The sequence below is a fragment of the Podarcis liolepis genome (assembly GCF_965112155.1).
Source record: "Podarcis liolepis genome assembly, chromosome: 6".
Taxonomy (NCBI): domain Eukaryota; kingdom Metazoa; phylum Chordata; class Lepidosauria; order Squamata; family Lacertidae; genus Podarcis; species Podarcis liolepis.
The window spans coordinates 65119592-65142048 of NC_139559.1; the positions used below are offsets into that span (position 1 = coordinate 65119592).

A 22457-nucleotide genomic window follows, 5' to 3' on the forward strand; every position below is an offset into this window, starting at 1 on the left:
TACACTTCCACAAAGATTAGTAAGGCATATGTTCCTCCTGTTTTCCCTGGCTTTAGTGTATCGGCAAGATCTTTAGCCAAAGTGGCTGGTTGGTTTTCCTCAATCATATGGTTGTGTGCTTAGTTTCTTTTTGCTTCTGTACTGGGTTTTCAATAGGTTGGTTTATATGTTGGGTCTTAATTGTAGTTGTCTCCTTGGTGGTTTTTTAAAATTGTTTTTCAGTGTTATATTGTGCAAACTGCTCTGGGATTTATTTTTATTGTTTATGAACTACAGTACATACCTTAAATAAACAAACAGAGACATAATCCTATCAATGAGGGCATAGGGAGTTACCCCAGTGCATACTGTATATAAGGGCATAGGCCAAGGTCAGCTCCACTCCCTCTTTCTCGAAGTGAAAGACCTTCTCTTCAGAAGTAGAGGAAGTGGGAAACAGCAGGCCAATTAATGACTAATCAAGTTTTAATTCAGCAATTTCCAAATTACATCTTGAGAGAAGTTCTTAATTTAAACTACTTTGAAAGAACTTGATTTCAACAATCAGGATTATGTAAATAATCAGAAAGTTTGGGAAATTCTTCTCACCTCTCTCTAATTTGACTAATGCTACGATATTATTATTTTTTTACCCTTGCCTCGCAGGAATCTTGACTTGCAGTCAAAATTAATCATTGCAGTAGATGTTGCCAAAGGTATGGAGTACCTTCACAATCTTACCCAGCCAATTATACATCGTGACTTGAACAGGTACAGTTCTTTCTTTCTTTTGCCTCTCAATATATTGCTCTTAATATTGTTCCAAAATAAATGCAGGAAGGCACCTGCTCTACAATTGCGAATGGCTGAAATGAGATCGCTGAACTGAAGATTGAAGTATTTTCAGAACTAAACCCATATTGCCTCTTCAGAGCATCTGTCTAGTCCATTTTCAAACAACTGGGTAGTGGATTAATCAGATTTGAAGCTGAAATGAAACTGCACATTCTGTAAATGTCCAGAAAAATAACAGTCACAATTTGCCATCCACAATGCAAAGCTTCACCTTAAGGGAAAATGAGGACCATGACACTGGCTTCAAGCAATGAGCACATTTCACTTCTGAGGATGCCTTCTTGAAGCAATAGTTCCAAAATGAGAGACTCTGCATCTGGCTGTTAGGAGTGTCAATTCTCACAGCCAGGACCTCTGAATAAGAAAGCTCATGGGGAAGTCCTGAGGCAGGAGAAGCACCTTCCTTCAGTGAAATTACCAGTGGGGCAGAAAGTAATTTAATAGTACATTACCCAATCTCTCAATGCATGTGACTAAAAAAGAAGAGAGAGAAAAGATGTACATGGGAATAGAGGCAGGCCAGAACAAGTTCAGCCTTGAATGGCAGGGTCAATGCTAACCTGTTAGAAGGTGAGAAGCAGAGATGCTGGAAGTTTGGTTTCAAACCATGCAGGCAAAAATGGGTCAGCTGATGTCATTGTGATTGACAGGCAGGTTACCATGTGCCATCTGTGATTGACAGGAGAGCAGCCTGTCAAAATTGTCACATGGGGTGATGGGGAAGATAAGAACTTGAAGATAAGAACCAGACCTAGTTCTCTACCCTCACTGTAGAGCAAAGGAAAGTCCCAACTTTCTATAAATCATATACAGTGGTACCTCGGGTTACATATGCTTCGGGTTACATACGCTTCAGGTTACAGACTCCGTTAACCCAGAAATAGTACCTCGGGTTAAGAACTTTGCTTCAGGATGAGAACAGAAATAATGCTCAGGTGGCGTGGCAGCAGCAGGAGGCCCCATTAGCTAAAGTGATGCTTCAGGTTAAGAACTGTTTCAGGTTAAGAACGGACCTCCGGAACGAATTAAGTACTTAACCTGAGGTACCACTGTAATCATCTATAATCATCAGCTGTCCTTTAAAGCTTCCTAAAGCCTGCCCAAACTCCTTGTTGTTTTGGGGAGAGGTGTGGAGGGGGAGGCAGCCTGTTTGCTGCTAAGCAACTTTACAGATTCCTGTAGATGTCAACCATCCTAAGCTATTGGAAGAGTCTGAGGTGGCTCTGACCATTGTAATGGGGAGATATGGTAGCCCACTAACTGTAAGTACGTTACCTAGTCTTCACAGATCTTAAAGCCACTTACGGGTGTTTATTTTTTATTTTTTCCATGAGTTTCATTGTAATAATTAATACCTAATTTGAAAGACATCAACTGTCTGTCATGCTTGAGATAATTTTGGAAGTAATTAATTCATCCTGATTTATTAACTCAGTGGGAGTGCAGGTGATCATCATTAGAACAGCCCTCAACCTGCTTGGGTTATTTGATTTCATTATAGACATTTACTGAAATAAAACCAAAAGGTATTGTTTTCAAGGAAACTTTGGTTTTGTTTCTTGTATTCTGAGGATATGATTTCTACAGGCTTCCTTAAAAACAAATCCAAACTTTTTTTTTTTTTTGCTTTAAGAAATACCACTGCTCTGAAATACTGTTCTTGCAGTAATTTCTTTAGAATCAGCTGAACAAATGGAATAAAAGGAGTAGCACACTTTGCACAGTTAGTACGCATAAGAAAATATGCTTTTCTTGAAATGTAAGCCATTGAACATAGCGAGAATTACGGTACTTCTCGCTACGTAGCGAGAATACATAGTGAGAATACATGCATGTGCTGCACAAGTGCTGAATATATGCTGATGATAATGATATAAGTACTCCTTTGCTGACAAAATTAAAGTCAGGGTGGTATAGTGGTTAAAGTGTCAGACTGGGACCTGGGGAGTTCAAATCCCCACTTGACCATGAATCTCACAGGGTGACCTTGGGCCAGTCACTGCCTCTCAGCCTAATCTCACAGGATTATTGTGAGAATTAAATTAAGGGAGGGAGAGAAGAACCATGTTCATCACCTGGGGCTCCTTAGAGGAAAAAGTGAGGCTATAAATGCAACAAACAAACAAACAAACATTTTAAGGGACAGTGATTTTACAATTCAGCTGAATATTGTTTTTAGGCAGGTTCAGAATTTCTAGTTCCCAAACATGGTTCCTGCATTGGTTCCTACATTTGCAAGGGTTCTCTGATCTAATCGTATGAATGTCAAGATTTGCACATATAGATGCATAACATAAGCACACTGTGCTTACAGGAATGCTATCGTAAGCCTTCTGAAAACGTGAGCTTCAGCTTCAAACTTGACTAATGGCTGGTACAGCTGGAGCAGGATCAGTGTCAGGAGACCCAAATCTGCTTTCCCAACTACTGCCTTTTGTACTAATTACAGTTCATTAATCAAATGAGGTGGAAAGCCTGTCATTAAGCTTTTGAATAACCATTTCTGAACAATTCAGGACTAGGATTCCTGCACCTGACAAGCAGTGGAAGTAGGAATTGTGTTAAGTGTGTGTTTGCTTGTGTAAAATGCTGGGAGATGCTGACCACATAAGACCGAACATAGCCGCATTTATATTTGATTGCTGTATTTGTACATTTTGTTAAGTGTAAAAACTGGAAGCTGTCAACTCTTTTTTTTAAAAAAAAAATATTTTTTATTAACTGGCCAATCACATCAAATTAAATAATATCACATAAATTCCGAATTACAAAGCCGAATTTTAAATTTTGTTGGGGGGACCCATATTTCAAGATCCGAAGGGGGATTCTGATCATCTTCTTGCTGCTGCGTTAATGTCCCAATCAGTCCAAATCAGTCCAAACAAAGTTCATAGTTCTATCCCATCTTATCTTGCTGTTTCCACATCACATCTTGTTCATATATTTTCTCTTTTTTCTTTATGATCTCTTCTGATAGTCTCCTTAAGCCGATAAACACCAATAGTAATAATAGTCCTGTGTGAATTTTCCGTTCTTCCAATCCTCAAATTGAGATGGTTTCCATATATCGTCTCCTTCATAGATAACTTCACTCTTTCCATCATAGTCTCGTGAAGCTGTCGCTCTTAAGTCCCACTGAGGAGTTTAACCCACAATATATAAACAGCTCTATTTCTCTCTCTCTCCTCCCAGACTCAAGGCCTCCGACAGAACTTCCCAATATGGCGATGGCATTTTTAACTGCATCATTCCCAAGCTCTTATACATTCCTTGCTCTTCTTAAAACATGCTTTGGTTCGGAAGTTTATCTCCACACAGCCTTAAATCCACAGTTTAAGTCCTTAAAACGACATTTCTGACTCGTGAGAGGGGGGGATTCTTGTTTAATCACATAGGGAAAGAAGGGAGAGTTTTTTCCCCCTCCCCCATCAGTCATTTGCCGTACCTTGTCTTGGCGTATCTTCTCATGTTTTATTCTTATCTTGTTTTGTCAGAGATCTCTTCTGTTAGCAGTCTTTACTCCCCCTTCTTTCTTGAAATATGTGCATTCGTTTCATCCAAATTGTTTCCTTTGAAGTTCTGCATCTAGTGGCGCGAATCAGGGACGGCGTTCAGGAGTGCCGAAATCCCACAGGAGGGCTTTGTGCCTAGTGCCCCCACCCCCACAAATTCAGGGGTGGTATAGGGCACAGCAGGCAAGGGCCGTCCCCCCCACAATCCTGGGGGGGTTAAGGAGGCTAATTACCCCCATCATAGCCTCCAAATTACCTCGTGTGGGACGGAGAGATGTTATTGTCAGCCATCTTCCAATGCGCCCCCTAGTGGCCCCCCTGGAAGCTGTCAACTCTTGTGCAGAAAAACGGCAAACTGCAAAATGCACCACTAGCGTGATGTTCCCAACTCCATTTCTCTTGTCTAGAAGGAAATTATGAGTAAACACGCTGCAAATCAAACTTCTACGTGTCCTGCTAATCAGTTCTCACCTCACACACTAATTTTAAAAGGTGGCATTGGAAAGAAGGAACATGTGTTACAAAAACAAGAATATCTGGTGCCTATCTTTCCACATACTTCTCTCCCAAAGAAGCACCCTCTCTGGTTTCCCAGAAGTCATGGAGGCCTGATGGTGTTCAACATTTCTGGCAATGGCATCCACCTGAAAGGTGCTGGATCTGACTTCCAGCAAGTTCTGGCTGGAAAAAAAGCCCTGCCTAAAACTGTTTAAAATGTTTTTTCTCCAACTAGATGCAAAATACATTCTAATTTCCCACTGCACTCATTTCCTGTCTTTAGGTATTTATATCCTGATTAGCGGGCTAATTCATACTTTACCTTTTGAGTCCAGATGCAAAAAAGTAGATTCATTATGAACTGGTGCCAACAGTTTTGAATGGCACATGAACATTTAAAATGACAGGCATCATGCAGTAAACATGGCACCAGAAACACAGTCCTTCTGAGCCCCCCCCCCCGATTTTGTGTTTAAACCTACTTCTTTAAGCATCCGAGTTACATTCACAACCCACAGCACCATCCATGTATTATTATATTTAGTACCCATGCTCAAAAATCAGTGTGTGAATGTCTTTCTTTCAGTCTTTGGGGTGTGGGAATCAGGGATCTTTTACATAATTTACTATCAGCCAAAAAATTTTCACTTCTGCATATTTTGCCTATAGAAGCAGTTTGCCTGACCTATGCCTCCTTTCTCTAGCACCTGTTCTTCACTCTCCAATCCTGTAGCCTCTCTGACTTTCACCTCCTGGCTTTTAAAGGCTCCCCCAGACCTTTCTTCTAAGTCAGTTTATAGCCTCCCCCTTTCCAAGTGCCCACTCATCAGTATTCAGCCCCCCCCCTCCTCAGTGTCCAGCCAGTCCCTGACAGTGCTCTATATACTTACACCCAAGGTAAGAACCAATTCCAATGTAATTTGTCATTCTGCTGTTAAAACATGAAAGCTAATGAATCCTGCTCATCACTACAGTGGTACTTCGGGTTACATACGCTTCAGGTTACATACGCTTTAGGTTACATATGCTTCAGGTTACAGACTCCGCTAACCCAGAAATAATACCTCTTTGCTTGAACTTTGAACTTTGCTTCAGGATGAGAACAGAAATCGTGCTCCGGCGGCACGCCGGCAGCAGGAGGCCCCATTAGCTAAAGTGGTGCTTCAGGTTAAGAACAGTTTCAGGTTAAGAACGGACCTCCGGGACGAATTAAGTTCTTAACTCGAGGTACCGCTGTATCAACTATTGAGAAAACTGTATGCTAGTCAAAAGAATTTGGGATAATTAAAACACCTTAACTAAAAGACAGACATTGCAGCATATCACTCTTATTTTAACTCATAAACACTGAGAGTGTCAGGACCTAGCCTTCTCAGTGACTAAGCCTCATTTATAGGTCTAACAATCAGTGAAGGTTTGTAAGGGCTGGCTTGGTGATATAGATAAAAGAGTCAATGGAAGCTCTGTGGTAATGGGGATGGGTGTCCGCAATTCGTCTTTGTTATATATATATATATAGATATATATATAATCCCCTCATGAAACCTTAAAATAGCAGTTGCCTTTCATTAAATCTATAGCATAGTAAGGTTAGAAGAATCTTTCCCTGACCCCATTTCTTTGGAGAAGAAAAACACATTTAATAGGCATTGCCTGTCTGTTGCCCTGAAAGGCAGAGTATCTGGCAGGCCTGAAGAACTACTGGATTTTCTAAAGGACAAGATTGATTACATGCGTCTCCTAATTCTTTTTTCTTTTTCTATTTCCCCCCTTCTTTCTACTGTTTTCATAGAAATAATGGAAAAGGGTATTCTTGGCCACAGTCTTGAGATGGAGATGGCCTTAAGAGCAGGCAATTTAGTACTGAATCTGATGAACTCTTTATTAACCTTGTCTGGATTCTGCTGATTTTTCCCCCCTCTTGTATTTCCTGAATGTGAGGCTTAAAGGGCTACATTTCTCCCACACTTACCCACCCAGGCTTTAAGTGTCATTGAAACAACAATGGTCCAGGAGAGTTTTCTTATTTCTTCTGCTTCTATTGGCTATGGTAGATTCTTTTGTCCCTTGATATCTGTGTACGTAAATATAGACAGATATATGGACAGATCAATAGACAGACAGACAGACAGACAGACAGACACATATAGACAAATCATGCAGTGCAAGTGAAATATCTTGGACTGACAGGAATGTCTTTAAAGAGCAAACTCTTCTGTTTCTTTGGGGAAATTGACAAGGCAGGTTTCCAAGCGTTCTCTCGTCAAAGTAGGTTCAGGAAGGCTGACCATGTTTAGGAGTTAAGAAGGAAGTTCTGTTTCTGGGCCTAATGGAGCCTTGGCCTCTGCAAAATCCAGCAAAGTATTGCTTGGGGCATCCAGTTATAATACCTTTGCTCACTGTGTATCTGACAAGAAAGAGTGCTTTGAGATAAAGGTAAAGGTAAAGGGACCCCTGACCATTAGGTCCAGTCGTGACCAACTCTGGGGTTGCGGCGCTCATCTCGCTTTATTGGCTGAGGGAGCCGGCGTACAGCCTCCGGGTCATGTGGCCAGCATGACTAAGCCGCTTCTGGCAAACCAGAGCAGCGCACGGAAACACCATTTACCTTCCCGCTGGAGTGGTACCTATTTATCTACTTGCACTTTGACGTGCTTCTGAACTGCTAGGTTGGCAGGAGCAGGGACCGAGCAACAGGAGCTCAACCCGTCACGGGGATTTGAACCGCCTACCTTCTGATCAGCAAGTCCTAGGCTCTGTGGTTTAACCCACAGCACCACCCGCATTGAGATACACCATACCATATGATTCTAGAACCAAAGAAGGAAACAATCATTGAGTTTACCCTGCTGTTATTCCCAAAGGAGAAATCTATACTAAGCAAAGGCTATGTAAGACATGCTTTAAAAAACCCTCTCACAATGAATAAGCTGCCTTCCTCTCCTCTGCCCCTTTTTTTCTGGAGCAGGAACCTGCCAGAAAGTTACCACATGGGGACACCAGCTAAAAGCTCTAATGATCTGAAGATATGGCTTCACAGACCTTACGCTGCTGATCCTGGATTATTTTTAGTCTTTAATATTCTGGAGGACCTATGGGTACCTCTATTTGATTAACATTTCCACTTGGCAACTGAGTGCAGGTATCTCAAAATAATTCTGCTTGTCATACTCAAACCATTTAAACATTTTGATGAAAAATAGATGGGAGAGCTGAAATCAGATTCACTGGGAATGGAAAGAATCATGGCAACATCTCATGTGCCCATTAAACTTTTACGATTTAATTTATCATTCTCTGGGTTTGCTTTTATGTGAAGTTGAAAATCTTGAAGGCGCTGATTTGTGGAAGTCCTGGTTCGGAGAGTTTAAATTTTATCTGTCTGCAAAAATAAAATATATAAAAAAATGGTGTTCCCCACTTGACTGTTCTTTCTTGTAGCCTCAGTTGTAATATGTGTAATGTTATGCTGTTTTGTAGAGACCATCAATATTCCTTTCACTTTCCCTTTATCATGTATCTTGTTTCCAACTCGTTCATTTCTTTCTTTTCAAATACTTTTTCACCCCTCTAAATCTACTTGGCTCAGACAACATTCTTGATAAATTCCATATGAGAATTGATGTGTCTACATTCATACTCTTTTATGTTATAATTTGCTGCGCCTTTCACACTCCATATGCTTGGAACACACTATATAGTAAGGTGATGAATAAACCTCTTCAAGTACCTTGATCGCCACAGTGTCATGATGTGGCTGAAAAGTGTAGCATCACTTTCACAGTCTCTCACTGCAATCCCAGCTTTGCTTCCCAGAATCCTCTTAGCTTTAAGAAAATATTTCTGAAATATTTGGCTTTTAAAAATGTTTTAAACATATTTGGAACACAGAATATCAACAAGTGAAGCTTTCCCCTTAATTATATTTCCCTACCAGAAAAAAACTTAAACTGTTTAATTTGTGCCAGCCCCACAAGGTGTGATTTGCTTTGCCGCAAGCTGCTCCTGTTGAGAGAGCAAATTACTTCAGCAAGGAAGATGCAGGAAATACCTTGCTTTCCTTTTTTCTGATTGTTTATAAGCCATGAATAAGTGACTAATCATTCATAGCAACAGTAGCACTTCTGTACCTGCCCAATAAGCCTTAGAATATTGTGTCTGTGTTTTGTTTTCTAACTTTCTTCATAGATGTCTGATTGACTTACTTTTTAAAGAAAAAGAGAGAGGGAGCTACAGTAAGAGTCTGGGCTTCCTGTTGTGGGGTGGAAAGGGGGAATGAATATGAAGACGAGCTAGAAATCATTCAAAGTTTTATCTCTGTATGAAGTTCATTCACTCAGCAATCATGGAATCCGATTTCAGGTGTACTGCACAGATTTTTGCACTACTTAATGAACTTTGTTCAATTGAACTAGTTCATCCTAAGCCCTGGAGCACTATATATATTTTTTATCCTGGATTTGTTATTACCACTGCAGGAATTGATTTCAAAAGTACTTTCCAGGATTACTTATCATGGGTGAATTTATTTCTAAACATTTGTGCACTTCATTTAAATGAAAGTTGTTCAAACAGTAGCAAAAGATTGGATTTATACCAGTTTTTTATATAGGTCATTTTAAAACCAGAGAAGCAAGTCTACCTATTAACTGCAAGAATACTCCCGAATACATCTCTGGGTATATTATTCTACGTCTGTAAAGCCAGGTCTATATCTTATGAGCCAATACTGGGCTATCATTGAAAAAAATAGCCCTGTGGCTCCTCCTTTGGTAATACAAAACACGTGATAGGATGTCCTCAGACTGTTTTCCTGCTGCTCATAAACAGAACCTAGTGCAAGGGACAGGGAAACCTGCAGCCTAACATCATATCACTCATTTTGCATTTCCAAATTTTATTGGACGATAGAGAAATAAGTGACTCAGGGCTGCTGATTTTGATAATGGCCACATGGCAGCTACAATATACTGTTCTGGCTGCTTGCTTTCTCTTTCTGAGTTCCTTCATTGATCCAGTTGGTAGATGAACTATAACAAAGCTTAGAGAAAGGAAATGGAAGTATGTAGCATTGTCTGGCTGTAAGAAATTCCCCAGTCCCCCACAGGAACTACAAAGCCAAAACCCAGAGCAAGGAAAAGAATAACATGTTTTTGCAATGTGGTGGTATTGCAGAGTCTAGACCTTCACTTTTATTCCCTGAAATCTGCAGTCATTAAAAAAAAAATTGATTCTTGCAGTGACAATAACAGATTTAGAGAAACAATTATACTTATTCTAACTTGCTTAAACCACAGGAGTGTGATTGTGTGACTACCTGTCTTGAAACAACTGTTGGTGAACCAAGCTTTATAGAGTGCTGGGAGGAGATTTGTGATGAAATCTGAGAAATACTTCAGTGAGGTATGGTGCTCCTTATGCATCGAATAATATACAATAAAGGGATGACACATGAGGATTGGTGGGAGAAACAGGAGTGCAAAATCCCCAGTCAAGAAAGCTGACAGGTTCCTTACAACAGTAAGCAGTGGGGCTTACGGCAGCAGTGATGCTGTCATTGGGGTCAAGAAGTTCATTCCAAATCCCACTTCCAGTCACTCATTCCTTTCTCCAGAAGTACTCAGTGTTTATGCTGAAATTTATCCAACCTCTTCTTTCCCTTCAAAGTCTTTATTTTTGAAGAAAGTTGTATATTGCTCCACTCAACCATGGTTCCATTTGTGTTATCTAAACATTAAGGAAAGCATTATTCACAGTGTGGGCATTTCTCAAATCCCCCTCCCTTATTTTCTCTGACTTATAGTAGTTTAAAATGGGCCTGCCTCTAACTCTGAATAGATGACAAATAATGGTTCACAAGAACACTCACAGTGCAATTGCATTTCACAGATGCTCTCATTGACACACTACCCTGGGCAAGTTAAAATACGTCACTGTTTGACTTTCATTCCATCCCTCCAAATTCAACTTTAAATCACTGCCAATAACAGAGATCTTTCAGGGCAAACTGGACCTTGGGATTATATTTTCATAGGCAGTAAATAGCATTTAGACTCCTTTCATAAATGGCCAATGAAACAAGGCGCCCAAGATTCAGCTAAAAATGCATTTATTTCCCAGACGTGGATGGTGCTGTGGGTTAAACCACAGAGCCTAGGACTTGCCAATCAGAAGGTTGGCGGTTCAAATCCCCGCGATGGGGTGAGCTCCCATTTCTCGGTCCCTGCTCCTGCCAACCTAGCAGTTCGAAAGCACATCAAAGTACAAGTAGATAAATAGGTACCACTCCAGCGGGAAGGTAAATGGTGTTTCCGTGCACTGCTCTGGTTCTCCAGAAGCAGCTTAGTCATGCTGGCCACATGACCTGGAAGCTGTACGCCGGCTCCCTCGGCCAATAAAGCCAGATGAGCGCCGCAACCCCAGAGTCAGCCACGACTGGACCTAATGGTCAGGGGTCCCTTTACCTTTACCTTATGTGCTAATGCAGACCCTCCAACTGTCTCTATTTTCCAGGGACAGTCACAGATTTACAGAAGCAATCCCGGTTTCTGATTTGAACCCAGAATGTCCCACTTCTCATTAGAACATCCCTATTTTCATTGGAGAAATGTTGGGGGGTATGAATTATCTGACCCCTGAGCCATCTGAAGGCAATCCTATATAGGGAAGGGTTTTTTTAAAATGTTTAATGTTTTGTTATGTTTTTATACATGTTGGAAGCTGCCAAGAGTGGCTGGGTCAATCCAGTAAGATGTGTGGGGTATAAATGGTAAAATTATCATTATGGAATGGGACGTCTGTATTTTCATTGGAGCAATGTTGGAGGGTATGCTAATGAAGCACATGCAAATAAATTAGTTAGGAAGGGAGGCTGAATAAGAGGGACTGAGTGCTATACCAGAGTGGCAACCATGTTGGTCAATAAGCCTAATCTGCATGTTAATCGAGTGATGTAATGGTTGTGCTGAACCTGTGCCTGGTATTGGTGACAGTATGAGGATCAATAAGCTGAAACTCAGTTGAGATAAGATGGGAGTACTGTTCATAAGTGCTGTCTAGGGAGGTGGAGCTTAACAAGGTCTGAATGTGGTGCTTTTGGACCCAGCTTTGTCCCTGGAGGCCTGGATGGCATCAGAGGCTTGAGGAGCCTTCTTCCAGCTGTGGCTGATGCATCAACTGCAGCCCTTTCTGGATAGAGAGCACCTGATCACAGTTATTCATGCACTGGTAACCTTTTGACCTGAATACTGCAATGTGTTACATCTGTGGCTGCCCTTGAATATTGTCTTGAAGCTCCAGCTAGTGTACAGTGGTACCTCTGGATACGAACCGCCCCCTTTGTGAATGCTTCAGGCTACACACACGGCAAAGCAGGAAGTAAAGGAAAGGTTTCTGCTGCCCATGCCTGCGCAGAACAGTGCGCCTCTGGATATGAATGTTTTGGGGTAAAAACAGACCCCCAGCATGAATTAAGTTCATATCCAGAGGTACCACAGGTACCACTGTAAAAACAACTGGGTAAAAGACTTTTGACTGCTTATGTCCCTGAGGTAGAACACCTGTTACTTACTCTGCCAGGTGAAGTCTTCCCATGGGGCAATATTCAATGAAATATTTGCATTAGCGTAAGGGTTTGCTCCAGTTCAATGAGATTCCACCCGCATCCTGCATGTGTTCCCTCCACTGTCCCCAAATCTCTGCTGGAGAGTTGGAACCCAGAAATGATTTAGGGGCACACAGAGGGAGAAGAGGGGGATAATATTCTATTTGGCACAGAGAAATTCCGGTGCTGAAACAACTTAGCATCAAGCTGAATACAACCCATTAACCATTAACAACATGTTGGCCTTATTGCTGCTGGTTTTCTTCACTGAACTCTTAAATTGTTATTGTTTTTACTCTTCAGCACATGTGCAGCAATGTGATGGGTTGCTTGGGAGAATGAGGTCTGTGCATGCCTCTATTTATCACTCAAGCCCTTCCAAACTGTGCCTTGTAAGCTAATTGTATTCCAAGCTTTATATTGTAATATTCTATATTGATTTTCCACTTGAGCAATAGAAAGTCCCTGGAGAGCTTTTTAAGTTTAGTTTCCTTTAGAGGGGATAGTAAGCACCCCTGGCTGTAGAATGTTCTCCCCAGAGACTCATCTGATACCTGTTTTGTCAACCCCAGACAACTCCCTTTTTTATTTTCCCAGGTCCAAATTAGTTTTGATGCTGCTTTGAGATGTGTTATCATTGAACTGTTATACTGATAGATACATATTTTGAACATAGGAGAAGCAAGTACGTACATAGACAGATGCTGCCAGTTCCTTGCGGCTGATATATCAAAATAATACATAAATTTCTAGAACTTTGCTGAATTATCATATGTGTGTAGCTGTGTTTAAGCTGTGCATAAGAAATTCATGCACTGAATTCTAAAATAATAGTGTGGGGTGAGGGGTGGGGAACGATAGCAACACAGACAATCTCATTCAAATGAAAGTTGCATTTTGTATATTACTTGGATAAGATGCCCTCTCCTCAAGTAAGCAGAAATAGTTGGTGTTTTAAATTTGAAAGCATCTGTGAGGTGCATGCTGATCACACATAGGAGTGTTCTTGTGTCCAGGTTCTGACTGCTGCATCAAAAAGATGCTGCTGTGGAACACCGAAAATATGATTGTTGTCAACAGCTTGGTGCTAAAAACTGCTGCGCCCTGATGTTGACTTCCCTGAAAGCTACAAGCAAATTCACCACTTCCTAAGCTGACATTCTTAATGGGAAAGGAAAGGCGGGCTCTTGAGATGTCTAACATATCCCGTGAGACTGCAAATCTTGCTTGTGGCTGGTGCAGTTCAGCCTTTCCTTGCAATTATAATCCTCTTTGACTTATTAAGCACCAGCAGAGAGCTCATAGCTCATCCTCTGTCAGATGCACATGGGAAGTCTAGGATGGTAATTCAGCAGAAAGCTCAAAAGGGTTTCCAAGATAGTTACAGAGGCTGGGATCCAAACAGCAGAAAGTGCTTCTACTTCCAGAAGGGAAGAGCTTGCCGAATTTGATTTTTAACTGCAACTCTCTGAGGCACGTGGAATTCCCATTTTGCAAGGGGGTCTCCTTGTTCAGAAGTTAATGGAGTTAGGAAGCACAAGAGCTTTCAGAAAGAACAGGAAACGTCTTGGTGCATGCACAGAACACGATGTGTAACCCTTTGGATCCTGCATAGGGGCCAGCAACATGAGAAAGATGATTTCCCTAATCTGGGTGCAGATAACTGGTGGTCTGTAATGTTTATGGTTCTGCTGTCCAGTGCCAGAAAGAACAAAGCAACGTTTTTCAAAGAGAGCTCGCTTATCATCTGGTTATGAACAGTGAAGTTGCTGAAGTCCGTAACTACCTGATTCACTATGTGGATTTGTCCATTTTGTAAAGTTTGGTTTTGTTACGAACAGGAATAGGTGAATCCATCCATTTCAGTTTCTTGGTTTTCCCCCTGTTCATTTCTTCACATTTCTACATCAATTTGTGATGGGGATTTAAATGTATCCATGAATATTCAGCAGCATTTCAGTGTGAATTTCTCCTATTATAAACATTTTTGCAAAGAATTTTTCCCTAATGCATTTTTGTATCTTATTTTTAGCAATATATGTATTTTTGTGCATACTTATTCTAGTATATGCATTCCTGTACACAATACTTGGCTGAAAAACTACATCTAAAATTAGGAGAACTATGATATTTTATATATATATATATATATATATATATATATATATATATACACACTTTCCATTACAAAATTTCAGATTTCATTGAATATAACCTTACACTCAATCATTTACTTCCCTTCCCCCCTTCCATGGTTCCATTTATTTATCCATTAAGACTGCATATTCTACTTTCCCCATATATTCATATTTATCCTTTCCCCCTATATCTTCAATGCTTTAAACTGCTGAATTTACATGAACCCTTCAAATGTTTTAGCCTGTTTAACATAGTTCTTCAGATATTCTGCAAACATATTCCACTATGAATCCAGACCTTCCAAGTGCCCCCATTTTCCAGGGATGTCACTGGTTTAGAGAAGCCATCCTGGTTTCTGATTTGATCCCAGAATGTCCCACTTTTCCTTTGGATGTCGCTATTTTCAGTGGACAAACGTTACAGGATATGGAGTTATCTGACCCCGAGCCGTCAAGGCAATTCTGTATAGGGAAGTTTTTAAAATGTTTAATTACGTTTTCACATATGTTGGAATCTGCCCAGAGTGGCTAGGGCAACCCAGCAAGATGTGTGGGGTATTCATAGTAAAATTATCATTATGGAATGGGATGCCCCTATTTTCATCGGAGAAATGAATGTGAATGTTGTTGGTCAGAAAGTGAGGATTTGGTAGGTTTTCCTTTAAATGCGAACTGAGTCACATTTATCCCCTAACCCTCATTACAAATCAGGTGCTATCTGCTCGTTAAGAACATATTAAAATAACAGGAAAAGGCATCCAACTAAACTTACTCTAAACTGCTTCCCTATCCAAGGCAATAATTAGCTGTAAAGCTGTTTCCAGGCCTAGGCTTCTGGAGTCCCGGTCCACTGCAACCCAGAGGCAGAGCTTCATGCTCCAGCACCGGGGGGGGGGGAGAGCAGGCGGGGGGGGGGTCTGGTGCGGGGCTCACCGCCCGAAGGGGCGCAGCATGTGTCCTGGGGCCCACTGGGATCACACCGCCAGGGTGGTGTGCTCCCCCCCCCACTCCTCTTCCTCCGCCAGTGCTGCAACCCTTTCCATCCAGGTTTTTTTCCTTGTGATTTCAGCTCATCCTACTTTTTCCAGTGCCACTCTAACTCACTAGCCAATTCTATTTACCCACTTTACTTTACTTTACTCCTTCGGGTAGTGATAAAGTGGGATATCAAATCCAAACTCTTCCTCCTCCTCCTCCTCCTCCTCCTCCTCTTCTTCTTCTTCTTCTCCTCCTCCTCCTCCTCCTCCCTCCCTCCCTCTTGGCAATTGAGATGGGCAGCAGAGCTCAGTTTAAGTTTCTCTTTTCCATAATTTCTTTAGTACACACACACACAAACCCTCTTAGTCTTTAGGTCTCATTTCCTCCTTAGGTGTCACATTCCAGGGCTAAATTTCAAGCCTCCTATGAAGTACAAAAAACAAACAAACACAAAACCCAACTATTTCACAACAAAAAACGTTGCATAAATTGAATGGGACAATTTTGTGTCTTCACACCCGGCAAGCAAAACACAGCTTTCCATTCATATGTTCCAGCTCACCAGGGGCTTGATAAATCTCAAATTTCTGCTTCCTGTTTGAGTCTTTAAAAAACGCGGGTGTCAAGCACCTTGCAGGCAACAACACAGGGCTGATTCGTGGTATTCATTTTGATGGATCTCAAGCTATGAAGGCTTATTGCAGTTCCCAACAAGAAATGGCAGACAACTCAGAAGCTGGTGGCTGGTTTCAGTGGGTCTTCTTTAATTTCATGGTGCAGGTTTTGAAATGTTATCTTCCAGTTAAATTTTCAACCCTCCTATGGAGTGCAGCCTCTTAACAAAAAAAGTTTAGTGTGGCTGCCCCTGTACTGTGGAATAGCGTTCCTGTCAAGATATGACAGGCCCCCACTATCTGCACTTTCTAGAAACAATTGAAGACACTCTTGTTGTGACAGGCTTTCCCAGCTGGATAAATGTGTCTCTTCTACTATGGATGTCTCCTTTCTTGGGGTTTTAGACTTGTTTTAAATGTCTCTTCTGCTATTGTGTTTTTTACTGTCATTAATAATCTTACGTGTAATAATCTTCCTTTGAGGAAACCAGGAATGCAGAAAGGTTGCAGGTAGGTAGTTGAACGACCTTGCAAAAGCCAGAAGTGGACATAATACTGGAATTAAGAAAATAATAATAATGGGGGAGGGGGAATAGAGAGAGAAGTAAGAACATGAACATGCCCCTCAGTAGATAGATACTGGGGAGGGAGGTGGGATCTTCGTGGTAACCTTGATGAATGAAGAAAAAGGGGTGTCACTGAAGTGCAACTATATTTCAGAATTCCTTTTCACATGCTTTGAAATTCCTGCCACCTTTCTCTCCCTGTTAAGACTCAGGCAGTGATAGGGTCGCCTGGAATCACATGCATTCTATCGAGGGGGGTGGGGGGATGTGTCATTTAATGTATTTTTAATCTTTGTGGGAAGCTGCCCAGAGTTGCTGGGGAAACCCAGCCAGATGGGCGGGGTATAAATAATAAATTATTATTATTATTATTATTATTATTAGGGACATAATTGCATGTGGCTGTCCACATGGCGACCAAATTAACAATAATATGGGAAGTTCTATATTTTTTATACACACACACATCACTTTAAGTGGCTAAAATAGCCATACTAAGGCTTGCTTTAGGCAGATGGCAGAAATAATTGGCTACCCTATGCAGACAGTCATTTAGCTCACCTGCTTGAATACCGCCATCAGAAAAGCAGTGCGAAGAAACGTTCAAGGGATCAAAGACAGCTACATAGAAATGGTTTTAAACAGTTTTGAAAGCTGGATTCTTTAAACACAAAAGACTATTCTGCCCACACTTTGTGTAGCTATGTGGGAAAGTCAATATTACATGGAAAGTAATTCAAACATTGATGAAGTCAATAGGAACTTTGCTCACATAAGGCATTTGTATAGTGTAACAAGCTATTAAATCCAAGCTATTTGAGGAATGTAACTATTTGTCATCTTGCCCATCAGCCTGCATTATTAAGTGTAAGGTATATTCTAAAGGCAGCCAAGCTGTAAATACAATGGGGGGGGAATGTTTTTGTTTTCCTTTATTTAAAGGGAGCCACTCATTAACCCTTCACAAATGGACAGTTGCTTGTCCTCTGTGGAATCAAACAAGGTGAGATGCCATTCATGCTGTGGATATTTCCATTAAAAAAAGGCATCTGATCCAGACTGAGCCCCCAGTGTTAGAACTGCCCTCCATGAGGCAAAATGAGGCACATGACTGTCCAGGGACCTTGGGTGCAGGCCTTGCTGTGCTCGACTTCCTCTTCCTTTATTTTTAATGTTTCAAGGGAGCAAATGCAGTAGCAGAGCTCCTCCCGCTCTGCATTCCTTTCTCCCTGTCTTGTTCTCCAGGAGGGATGGGGGATCCTTCCACAGAGCTGGCACTCTGGGATAGCTTTTCCAGGACAGCTAGACAATCTCTTTGGGCATTATTTAAATGCATTATTTAAATGCTTATAAGGGACGCGGGTGGCGCTGTGGGTAAAACCTCAGCGCCTAGGGCTTGCCGATCGCATGGTCGGCGGTTCGAATCCCCGCGGCGGGGTGAGCTCCCATCTTTTGGTCCCAGTTCCTGCCCACCTAGCAGTTCGAAAGCACCCCTAAGTGCAAGTAGATAAATAGGTACCGCTTTCTAGCGGGAAGGTAAACAGTGTTTCCGTGTGCTGCACTGGTGCTGGCTCGCCAGAGCAGCTTCATCACGCTGGCCACGTGACCCGGAAGTGTCTTTGGACAGCGCTGGCCCCCGGCCTCTTAAGTGAGATGGGTGCACAACCCTAGAGTCAGACACGACTGGCCCGTATGGGCAGGGGTACCTTTACCTTTACCTAAATGCTTACAGAGGTGGGGCAACAGCTCTTTCCCCCCGCCCCCAGGATTTCTGAAAGGAATAATGAAAAAGCTATGTTTTCTTCCAATCCATGATTAGAATGTTTGCTTTATCCAGAAATTATTTAAAGCTTTTCTTTCTTTCTTTTCTTCTTTTTTGGAAATAAAATTCTATTGCTTTTTCACAATTAATTTCCACAATTAACTACAAAAAACAAATCCCCTGTGTCCCCATTCACAAAAACACTTCAAAACCTTATCTTTGAGGTTCTTTAGACTCATGACTTCCCTCCATTTCCTCTTCTGGTTCCTTGTATTAATAAAATTCTTCTGCATTTCTGTACACATACTTCATCAATTCTTCTTCTGCAGATTTTAACAAGATTCTTCTGCATTTCCTTACACATACTTCATCAATTCATCTTCTAATTTTATCCAAATTTTGCTGATTGCAAGTATGTAGTCTGAGCCTGCCAATGTATCAATTTATCTCTTTCTTGAACTCTTAGCTTGATCATTTTTGGCAGTGCCACATCTTTTAAGACCCCTCATTAAATTCTAGGATCTTTTCCTCTTCCATGGTTACACAGTAGCAATATTGGCTTGTAGCAAGACTCTTGCCATGATTTTCTACTGCTCCTTAAGAATAGAATCCTTCAGGTAAACACTAGGTCAGTTTCCTATTAAATTAAGATGGCGATTCTAACCCTGCTTACCTGGGAGTGATCCTATCTGAATTCAACAGGACTAGCTTCTGAGTAGACAAGGTTAGGCTTGTACTGCAATTCCTTTTAAGCTAAAAACATGCTTTCATTTTACATCCTTTGCAACAATGAAAGTTTGGTCTTTTGTGGATTTTATAGCAGTCCCATTCAAGGGATAAGATGGATACTGATGAAAGTGTATTCTAAAGGAGCCCTCTCCGCATGGTGAGAAAGGAGCTCTCTGATGTCCAAGTGGTAGATCACAGACAAGTACATATCTAAATCCCCCTCCCATTTCCCCCCCATATAAACCTTCCTGCTATATTTATCGGGTGTCTGTAATAAGAGTAGATAAAGTTTCGAGATAAGACCTTTCTCTTTGCTATCCAAAAGGAGCACACAATCATTTGTAACGGGCTTTGCTGCCAACTAGAGATCTGCTATCAGTTGTGATGAAGTGAAACAAGAAGCTAGTTATGGCAAAGAGGGGAATGGCTGTAACGTAGCCTTTCTGCACATGCACGTTCAAAGGAGATAAAGAAGATGTGAGATAGGATGCATCTTATGAATAAAAATAGAACAAGCATATGATAACCTTCCTGCCCATGATGCAAGTATGTTTGGCAAATGTGATGCTAAGAAAAGAGGGAGAAAGCCTGGATAAGTTACTGTGGATGCCTGAAAAACTGGTGGGTGTTGGCATTCATATGTGAATAATTTTGCCAATATTGAAAACATCAGAGATAAACCAATATATTCTGACAGTCATTAAATTTGGATATGATGGCCAGTATTAATTTACATAGCTGGAGAAGTGTGGAAATACCTAATTTGGGGCACTCACAATGTTAATCTGGAATGGTTCTAATTTATTAAGGAGGAATTTGAGGTAGCGCTGAACAGATTCCTCCATCAGCACAAGCATTTCTGCTTCTTAATGGAACAATCTGACTTTTTTTGCCCCTGTGCACTGATCTGTGGGTTCTTGTGACCCCTGCAAGCCAACTTGAAGGGGGTAGGCGAGAGAAGAGAAAAGAATCTAAGAGGAAATAATAGAATCATAGTTGGAAGGTACAGTGGGGATCATCTAGTCCAACCCCCTGCGATGCAGGAATATTGAGCTATCCCTTACGGGGATCAAACCTGCAACCTTGGCATTATCAGCACCAGGCTCTAACCCAGTGTTTCCCAACCGGTGTTCCGCGGCACACTAGTGTGCCGCGAGACGTTGCCTGGTGTGCCGTGGGAGGGAGGCGGGCGAGTCGGGCGGCGAGAGGCGGGGCGCCGGCGGCGAGGAGAGGCCGCCCAGCGCGGGGCTCTCGCCGTCTGCCTGCCTGGCTGCCTGCGTGGCGCTGACGTCACGGGGCTGTAACGTGCCCCACATAGGCACACGCGGGGCGGCGAGCGAGCTCCCTCCCACATCCCATCGCCGGCTCTGCACCAGGCGGTAGAGCTCGGCGAAGTCGCCGCACTGGAAGGCCAGCAGCGCGCACGCCTTGGCCAGGCTCTCGCCCGCCTGCGCCTCCAGGCACGGCGCCTCGGCGTCGGGCGGCAGCGAGCCCAGGAAGCGGCCCAGCCGGCCGGGGTCGCCCGCCTGCAGCAGCGCCTCGCACAAGCACAAGACCTGCTCCGCCGAGAAGCGCGGCGAGCGCGGAGGATCGGGCGCGGCGGAGGCCAGCCCTACGCTTGGAGAGGACGCAGCAGCCGTCGCCAAACCCGATCCTCCTCCTCCTACTCCGCCGCCGTCCTCTGGCTCTCGGCCGGGAGGAGCCTGCGGCGACGGGGCGGGCGCCGAAGTTGGCAGAAGTTGGCGCACCTCCTCGGCAGCGCCTTCGTCCTCCTCCTCCTGCCTCTGCTCTCCTCCGGCGGCGGGGGCACGCTGCCCTCCCCGGCCGGGGGGCTCGGCGGCGCCCGCGGGGAAGGAGGCCATGTTCGCAGCGCGCGGGATCGCGGCCCCCCTCGCCCGCCTCCGGCCCGCTCCCCCCCTGCGTGCTGCCCTAGCCGTGCGGGTCTCCTCCCCCTGCGCCGCCGTCCCCTTTCCACATCCTAGGAGCCGCGGTCCGCCTACCGCCCCCGGGCCGCGGCACGGCTCCCAGCCCGGGCTGGCCTCCGCCTCCTGGGACGCGCGCCCACCCCCGCGGCCCCCCAAACTTCGGAGCAACTGAATGCTTTCCCATGTAGAACAGTCCCTGCAAATAAAAACCTAGCATATTTGGAAGAGGGATGCTAGCCTAACCATTACCTTCTATGCTGTTACTATTTATTTTTTTTACATAAGTAAAAAGTGACCTTTCCCCATCTGGCATGGTGGTGTGCCTCGAGATTTTTTTCATGAAACAAGTGTGCCTTTGCCCAAAAAAGGTTGGGAAACACTGCTCTAACCAACTGAGCTACCCCTGTACCACTAGTGGAAATCTGTGCACAGGCATCCACTGAAGAGAATCCTCAGTTGAATCCAGGCCCAGATTATTACTATGGATGAGGACGATAATAATAATAATTATTATTGACTTAGATATCACTTCTTGCCAAAATAGACTTCTAAGCCATTTTCCACATATAAAAGCAAGTTTCGTGAGCATTGATATATAAACATCCATAAGTAAAATACACAATAAAACAACCTCACTAAGAACAACCCAGGAGGCTGAGGGAGGCAGATCAAATGAATGCTATGTGAACAGGTAAATCTTCAAAAGCCAATGGGATGCCATGCAGATGGGGCTTCTCATAATTCAGCTGGGAGAGACTTGCACAACACTAGTGCTATCAGTGAAAAAGTGTGCCTCTGCATTACCACAAGCCATGGCAAAACTAGCCAGGTTTATTGCCCCTCATCTGGTTCACCACTGAGTCCAGGCACTGGTCTTGGTCCTTCATAGCTTCTGCTCGTTGAGACGCAATGGAGAAACAGAGCTGGGCATCATCAGCCTATTGAAGGCACCTTGCCCCCAAATTCCTAAGGACCGCTCCCAATGGTTTCCTAGAAATGTTGAATAGCACTAGGGACAAAGCAGTGCCTTGCAGACCCCATAATGTAACTGCCATAACCCTCAAAAAACTGTGTCCCAAAGCTGCCTCTCAGGATACAACTGTACAAATAGAAATGAAACTTCACTGTAACACTCTGCCCCAATACCCATTGCACAGAGCTGGTTCAGCAGAATACCCCAGTTAAAGGTGCCAAAAGCCACTAAGAGATGTCAGTTTGCACTCAGATTCAGGTTGCACCATTATGGTTGATTGGGAGGTTTTGTATAACAAACCCACTTCTCCTAAGACTGGGGGCTC

At 42.9% G+C, this 22457-nt stretch overlaps 1 protein-coding gene across 2 annotated transcripts in view; it reads left to right on the top strand.

The window, feature by feature from the left end:
* LOC310710069 (serine/threonine-protein kinase TNNI3K) overlaps positions 1-22457 on the top strand; it is a 146602-nt gene that overhangs the window by 51737 nt on the left and 72408 nt on the right. For both annotated transcript variants that reach the window (XM_083510498.1, XM_083510497.1), the window contains one exon: positions 646-750. In XM_083510498.1, the coding sequence (XP_083366624.1) occupies positions 646-750 (105 nt within the window). The remainder of the gene's footprint in view (positions 1-645; positions 751-22457) is intronic.